This window comes from Hippoglossus stenolepis, chromosome 9 (genome assembly GCF_022539355.2).
Source record: "Hippoglossus stenolepis isolate QCI-W04-F060 chromosome 9, HSTE1.2, whole genome shotgun sequence".
Taxonomy (NCBI): Eukaryota; Metazoa; Chordata; class Actinopteri; order Pleuronectiformes; family Pleuronectidae; genus Hippoglossus; species Hippoglossus stenolepis.
Genome location: NC_061491.1, coordinates 22,575,564 through 22,583,989, shown reverse-complemented (window position 1 = coordinate 22,583,989; position 8,426 = coordinate 22,575,564). Strand labels below are relative to the sequence as shown.

At 40.8% G+C, this 8,426-nt stretch overlaps 1 protein-coding gene and 1 long non-coding RNA gene across 2 annotated transcripts; both read left to right on the top strand.

The window, feature by feature from the left end:
• The first annotated feature begins 605 nt into the window (after window positions 1–605).
• Window positions 606–3,153, top strand: LOC118114521. The gene is made up of 2 exons (XR_004697457.2): window positions 606–1,393; window positions 2,778–3,153. It is a non-coding gene; the product is annotated as an uncharacterized LOC118114521 (long non-coding RNA).
• A 2,998-nt stretch (window positions 3,154–6,151) lies between these two features.
• Window positions 6,152–7,993, top strand: si:dkey-193c22.1 (uncharacterized protein LOC567837 homolog; the record flags this gene model as incomplete). The annotated part of the gene is given in 9 exon segments (XM_035166226.2): window positions 6,152–6,236; window positions 6,239–6,290; window positions 6,410–6,494; window positions 6,640–6,759; window positions 6,936–6,969; window positions 7,156–7,336; window positions 7,419–7,448; window positions 7,450–7,585; window positions 7,985–7,993. Coding segments are annotated over 9 exon segments (732 nt in total), but the record flags the coding sequence as incomplete, so codon positions are not given.
• Window positions 7,994–8,426: the final 433 nt, after the last annotated feature.

The window sequence follows — 8,426 nt, the reverse complement described above, 5'->3', positions numbered from 1 at the left end:
AGACTTTGGCCTTCTTACTATGACTGGATGAACCTGCTGGGGGGGGGTGAGGACAGAAGAGCAGCTGGGCTCCTGTCAAACCTTTACTCCGTCTACTTTCTGCACATTATGTACATTTTCTTTGCATAGCCCGAATTGCTTTTGCTGCTAAATAAAATTCACGTACGTGCGTCTTTGTTTCAGGACCACGAGACGATAAAGCAGAATCCACCTGTAGATGATATTTTTACATATTCCCGAACAAAATTTCAATTAAAAACACACGTTGTTTGATGCTCGGTATGTGGACTGTCTCGAACGCTGTGGCTTTGCTGAACAGGGATGTTTTCATGTGATTATAACTTGCAGCATTGCACGGAGCAGCGGTGCGGTGCATGGATGTTAAGTAACACATGCATGCCTGTGTTTTTTTTACTCTCACTGCTCTGTAAGGCAATCAGTCATGAGAGTTCTTCAGAGCTCCACAGCAGAGGGAAGCTCTTACCTTCTATTGACTCAGTCAGCGCTGGAAAGAGACATGACGCACTGAAACACGAGTCCTTGCTCCCTGCAAAGAGGCTATATAAAGACCAAACTGTTGCACGGAGGTACCACTGAACCCCTTAGTTTAAGCACGCAAGATAACATGCTTATTTATTTGCTTACTCAGTTTCCCCATCAACTGCCTTTTTCTTGCCAAGCCTCTCAACCCTTCTCCCTAAAGAATGCACTCTGGAGCATCCTCACAGGCTTGTTAGCATTCACCATCTGCATCTGACAAGAAAGACCGCACTGTTTCTCTCCGATCAATCAGAGGGCCCCCCCTGAAAAACCGCATCATCCGCCGAACGCCAACACCTCTGTCTTCGCTGCTCTTCTGGCGACTGGGGGACTGCGGGTGTGATTCTGGGCACTGGGATACCTAGAAACTGGGTCCTGTGGTCAGTGCCAGTTTCCATGGTTCCCCGCTGTCAAAAGGAGGTCCTTTCTGGGCCTGGCGTGTTTGAGAAGGCCTCGTGAAAAGATGGCTCTGTGTCCTGAGGTCCCGAGCCCACCGAGAGCAGAATTCCTCTGTGACTCTGGCTGGGTCGGGGTTGCGCAGCACAGCGGATGGAAGGGAAAAGGAGGAGGGGGACACACAGAAGCAGCATGTTTGGGTCCTGGCTCGGAGCCATGCATCAGTTAGGAGCTCTGGGGAGTGGGTCTCAGTGGGGCTTCACAGGAGGGAAGTAAAGAGGCCAGTGTGTACAAATTAACGCCAGCAAACACACGTCCAACTGCAAAGATACAAACAGACACAAGCAGCTATCTGTGCTGGTGTCAGTTTGTTTGTATATCAAACCGCAGTTTTCACAAAGATGGATGATTTTCATATTTTTAGGAATCTGGAATCGTCTATTTTTGGCAGTGAAGTGTACGTGTGATTCATCTCTTGGAGAACACCTCCATATACACACCCACACACCCACACACACCCACACACACACACACACACACACACACACACACACCCACACACCCACGCACACACACACACACACACACACACACACACACACACCCACACACACACACACACACACACACACACACACACACACACACACACACCCACACACACACACACACACACACACACACACACACACACACACACACACACACACACACACACACACAGGTATGGGACTATGTGCACATAATTTTGAACTCAGTCAACAGTGACTCACCGGAAGTTGAGCCGGATAAGCCGTCCTGAGAACACACACACACACACACACACAACATCCAGACTGGATCTCCCAGTAACACATGAGAACAGTTTGAATGAAAACAAGTAAACTAGGAAATGAGCTGTCGCTTATCAAAGAAAACAAATCAGATAACTTTCGTGTAAAGATTTTCACTTTTTGTTTCATCCAGAAAAGTATTTTCTCTGTTTAAAATGATTTTAGCTGGTATTAGGACCTTCTATCAATTCTTCACAAAAACAGGAACATGTGGACGTTTCTCATTTTATTCTTAATTCCATGTTTTGAATATCGGCAGAGCACAAAGGCACAATTGTCTGACGGCTCAACGTGCAACAACAGACCGAACGATCTGATTTCAAAGGGACGACCAGTAGCACCAGTTGACTGTGTTGGTTCGCCACTTGTCACAATAATGAGCTGCTCACACCTTATAAGTTTAGAAAGAGAATTATTTTCTCGATCTTCTCGCCTTTCAACGTTTTTTCCCCAGGCCTTCACCTCTTTAAGGCAGGTGTTTAAATATTAGATCAGATTTGGGTTATTTCAAATATTTTGACAAGAACTTCTGTGTTGTGCAGGTTCAGGTGGACACATTGAACTGGTAATGAATTAAAAAGAGAGAAATAATTATTCCATAATGACTTTGTGCTCATTGAAGGTCTGTTTCACTGTGTCCTGTGCACCTGGAGCTAGAGTCTGTGCCATAGCGATCAGGGGATGGAGCCACAGCAGCAAGGCCCCGTCAATCACGAATCAGTTTCAACTGTCAATCATGATGTTTCATTCTATTGTTTTTAGCATAATAACTAATTAAAACCAAACCAAACATAAGTCTGATAAGAACAACCTAAAATGTCCCATCCAGGAACATGGATGAGGTGCATGACTTATACTGAAGCCAGCCACATAAGGTCTATAGTTGTGACTTAAATAGTTTGCGAATGTATTATATTTAGAGTCAGTTGGGCCAAACATCTAGAAATATTCAAATAAAAAGACAAATTGAAATGTTTACAGTTGACTGATTTTTGTTATGTTGTTAAGAAAACTCTGGACTAATCTTTGGCTGAGTGGATCCCAGAGGAGCAGACAGTTGGAGCTGAAGGTGCCGATGTGCTGCTCTGACACGTCCAGGACACAGAAGCAACATTGGCTGCAGTGAAGCTGTCAGGAGGTTCAGCTGTTTGCTGCTGTGGCCTGAAGCTTCTCCTGTTGAAGGACGAGTATGTGATGTCACCGAGCTGAGAGATGATCTCAGACAGCAACGAATACCATGTTCGCTACATCAAATGTTCTCTTCAGCATGTACAAGCACCTTCAATCAACACACACCTAAGGGTGCATACTGAATATAACTGTTTGACAATTGATGTATTCTTTATCTTTCACTCTTAACTAAAATAAAAACTTTTCCACTGCCTTTCTTGATCAATCCGTCTCTCAGACTCCTGAACGCCTTCACTGGACACAGGCCTCGTGTTCAAGTGTTATTATCTTAATACCACTGTGCATACAATAACTCCCTTAAGGACAATATCATTCTTAAACAAGCACATGGAACACGCTGTGAGTTTCTACCGCAGCGTTGAAAACGTGCTGACTGTGCTCGTGCTGCGGGCCCAACGCCTGAGCTTGCACTTGCTGAACGGCTGCGTTTCCACTGTGGCTTCAGAAAAAGCACCTGGGACTCCCCACATCAGGGCCCATGCAGCAACAACCACACACGCAGGCTGGACTCCGTGGGGCCAAACATAACAATAACCCCTCGAGCTGGTCAACGCTGGCATGCTGCTCCGCTTTCCATGAACTGACAATGTCGAGTCCAAGGTTTTCCGTGGTCAGGATCCAATGAAACCTCCGTCCAGAACAGCAGCGGCCTCTGTGAACTCACAAAGACTGATTTAGTGTGAGGTAAAGAGCAATTATGTAATATACATGTGGAGCAATGACACAAAACAATATGTCCATTGAATTACATTGTTTATTCATTTCATAAAGGAACAATGAGAGGTTCTGCATCACAAATACTTAATAACTTTTAATTTTTTAAAGTGTATGATTATATATTATTATATGATACAGCTTCAGATTGATCGTACAAAGTGGTGTAAAAGTAAAGAGGCAGAACCAGTGGGGCCATTAAACCCATTTCCAACTTTGAGAACACACACACATCGAGGTGCAGTCCAGTGTGTGATTCAGTGTCAAACAAACATATTCTTTTTTTATTCACATTATATCTTATTTTGGTAGATTTGCAGCGAGATGTTCACTAATCAGTCAAATTCAGGAGTGAATGACGCAGTTCTTCCTCCCCCTGCTGGACAAGTGCCGACAGCGCAGCTCATACCAGCACAAGAGAGAGGCTCATTATGAAACTTCTCACTAATTCTGTTACTGGTTATGATTTCCTCTTTCTACCTCTTTAAAATGATTTTATAAATTATAATAATATGGTGATATTATATATTATTGGTTAATTGTATAACTGTCGTTTTCTGCACTAGGGTCAACTTTTACTTTTATAATTTAAGTATCTTTCCTGATGATGCTCACACATTTTCTGATGTGTTTCATTTGTCCTCATCCCCTGGATTGCAATCTTTAATATTTTACATATTTTTTTAAGACAAACAATACAACTCAGTTTTGATCGTCTGCCAGAAAGTTTTCACTTTCTGGCAGACGATCACTTTCTGGCACGACACCCCGGAAGCTCTGCAGTTTTCATTGCCAAACCGGAAGTTGAGGAGGACGTCACTCTCGTTGGGTCCTTCATCTTTGTTTGTGTATATTCAACAGCACACCGGTTTAGTTAAGAACTGTTCGTTACGGTTTAAAACAGTTTAAGGTGGTTTAGACTTTACTAGTTGGAACGGTTCAAACCGGTTTAGACTTCCGGTGATCCCTCACTCCTCTGTGAACCCGGGACTTCAACACGAGGGACTTTATCTGCTCATGTTTCTATTTGTTTACATTCACTTCCTGTTGAGTTTCTTAGCAAACAAGCCACACAACATTTGAATGGTTGAGAAGTTCAGATTCTTCCTGTTAATTCAACTCACAGTAAACTAACATTATTACAATGATGGAACCAGGTCAATACAAAACTTTTCCCTTTTTAAAATGTCACTGACAAAGGTTTTGGTTATTAACTTGTCATAAACAATAATTGCATTCAATGCAATCATTTACCCAGCACTTATCTGGATAACTCCGATAAACCTGTAATCCACACAAAGGTCAAGGTAAAAATATACATTTCAGATTATATATATATATATATATATATATATATATATATATATATATATATATATAGTTAATAAGTAGTACTTTGATAGTTGTAAATTATTTTTGTGACTCTTGTCCCCATTGGATCTTCGACATTCTTTAGATGAGATGAGATAAGTTAAGCTTTTGTAGACAAGAGTACGCATAGTGGATTAAATGTATTAAATAAGAACAAAAAGATACAGAGTACATAATAATCACTACAAACAGGATATTCTGTGTAGAACAAGTACTAACATATATTCAGAGTACAGCAGTTATTCCTTGCAATAGTAAAAAGATGTTAAAAAGGGTATAAAGTTTAATTTGGTTAATTCTGCAGAAACCTTGTTATGTTAGTGACCCATAGTAAATGGTTATGAGAGGTTTGCATTGTGTAGTGTTATTTTACTGAGTCCCACTAGAGGGCGCCCTGGTACACACGTAAAAGAAGCTGGTGTTTAGTTCTAACCAATGACTTAATCTATAAATCATTTATTAATATTCTATAGTTAAACCATAACCTATTAATTAGAAAAACGTTTCAGTTGGCAGGCTGTGAAAAAGTAATGTTTCCTAGAAAGTTATTAATAAGAATCCCAGGTGTAAATATTGATGAGAAAGTTTTTATACCAATACATCAATAACCTGATAAATTATTACTTATTTATCTTCTATTATTATTACTACACCAGTGCATGACTGGGACCCAAAGGTTAAGAATCACTGAACTAAGCTGCTAAAGCTGGAGGATGAACACAACCTATCAACCCCAATTTTGTATTTACTAATAGTTCACCTACAAAGCGCCATTGAATGATTTACTAAACATGAATTAAGCCTATAGTTAATACTGAAACCTATTTCCAATGGTGCTGTGTTAGAGAGAGGTAACAAAGCAGTAACCACAACACACCCCTTGGTTACAACCTGCTGTGTCTCACAACAGCACAAAAACACAGCATGTTTCCCTGTTTCTTACATTTTTGGTTCTTAATCTTTGGATCTTGCAGGTGAGATGGACAGACTGAGCCACAACATGTAAGAGCCTCTCGGAGACAACGTCATGAAGCACTGAGTGACATTACTTCTGAAAAAAGGATATATTTCCTTTTCTTTTTTTCACGTTTGAAGGTCAGGGTTGAAACATCACGTGGCACCGCCCCACGGCCGCTGGCGTCGTGTCGGTGGGCCTCCTGTTCTCCATCGCTGTAGCTGCCCAGTGGACTCACGATGGCCCAACAAGCCTGAATAGAAGAAATACGTAAAAGCTCTAAAACCAAGGTATCCTGTAAAACGCTGTAAATCTGTTCTATTTCTCACAGAATACAGCTCAGCGTTTTTGTTCATTAAGAAGAGTTAATTATTAATCCCTCCCTTTTCACTGTTGGACTCTCCATCAGGCGAATATATTGTTTGACCAGAGCTGGAACATCTCATATATCTGCAATAGGAGACTTTTTTACCAGAATAATGAAAACTGAGAGGGTTGAGAAAAGTTAAGTTAAGAAAATGGTAGAAAGAAAAATGTGCTCGTGAGTCTGTGTGTCTCTGCATGAAAGGGACCAAACATTTCAGCTAATACCTAAAACTAAATAATATCACTGTTACACTTGACTCATCTTTGACACTTTTTATCTATGGAGGAACACGGGGCTCTGGAAGAAGATCTTTCCTCCGTCTGCTGGCCAGATGATTGGCTGAAGAGCTGAACACACTTCTGATTTGTCCTGATTCCTCCATCTATCCAGAGGTCAGGAAAACACAGTGGTCCTAATAGATTTCTAAAGATTTGTAGCACATGTGTCGAGTGTGGATGACTGGAACATGAACAGTGCTGATCAGAATTCTTTTGCGGTAACCCAAACATCAGATAAGAAATTTAATTCCAAATGTCCCTGTGGTATCTGAACTGACTCTGATTCCCAGGGGATCGTTTTAAAGATGGTGGAAATTATGGCCGGCAGCTTGATTTGGGCCCAAGAGAACGGACAGAGGTTCCATTTTTGACAAAGTTAGAAATATGTCAGAGTATTTTTTTTTACAATGAATACAACTTTAAACATCTGCAGTCTACTTTCAATTGATTTCCAGAATTTTGTACAAATCAGTTTCTTAATTTAATTTGATTTGTATATGTCCTGTACAGGTCTGAATGGTGTTTACAGCATCATGGATTATTATGAGCATGAGCAGAGGCGAGCAGTGGAATACGTGTCCACTGTGCACAAAGCCATGAATGGGCTGGAAAACTTCCTGTGCTACTCATCAACAAACCTACTTAGAAACTCAGCAGGACAAAGTGAACCAGTGACATAAAGAGACAAAAGGTTGATTGATGATGATTTTTAAATCTGTAGCATCTGTTATTTTTCTGAAACTGACAGTCGTCTTCTTTTAAATTTACACCAGAGAGCCTCCATTGGCTTTGCTCCACGGGAACTTCTGTTGTTCTTATTGAATCTTCCACAAAGTTCCATGAACTTCTCACCTTGCTGTGTGTGAAGGCGTCGCTGCAACAGGAGAAGCACAGAAAACTTCTGGCATCTGCTGACATCAGGAAACTGTTACTGCTCCATGTTTACTGCTCGTGCCACACACACACTTCGTTTCATCTGCCAAGGAGGACACGTTTTCATGTCTGTTTGTCTGTCTGTCAGCTGGATTATGCAAAAACTGCTGAACTGATTTAATTGACACTTGGTGGAAACGTGGGATACGATCCCAGGAAGAACCTGGAGTTTCAGATTCTCTTTCTTAAACATTGTGAAATATATATTCACATTTTCCCAGATTTCCCAGGGAATAATTCAAGGAACTTGATGAACAAAATCAGACATATTTAGGGGACTGGTGCGTGTAATGTGGTTCGGCTTGATTGATTTTAAAGGGACAGTTGGGCCTGGAGGTTTGAGCTCTGCTGCCATTCTAGTTCAAAGTGTCATGTCTGTGTGTGTCTCTTTGTCACTGATTCACAGCTGCTGTAGAACCAGTGCTCTTTTCAAATGTATTTATATATTATGTTTATTTGTATGTATTAGTTTGCAGGATTATACAAAACTACTGAATTGGTGGAGGGATGGAGAAGGGAAGAACACCTTTTATTTTGGTGTGGATAATGGATTAAGGACAGATCCAGGATTTTTTTTGTCACTTTCTTTAACTGTGTTTTATGAAAAATAAATCACTCAGGTTATCAGACCACTTCAGTTGTTTATACTGTTGGGCCCTGGTGGAGGTTTGTCACTCTAGTCTTTAAATGCTACACACATGTCAGACATAGTTTCAAATGTGCCAAACTGCAATGATCAGGATACTAATGTAAACAATCAACGAAAAACACAAGGCTGTAAAATGTACATTATACTTCACATATGCGTATATATATATTTGAAAATCGCTTTAAAGCAAAATATCAAA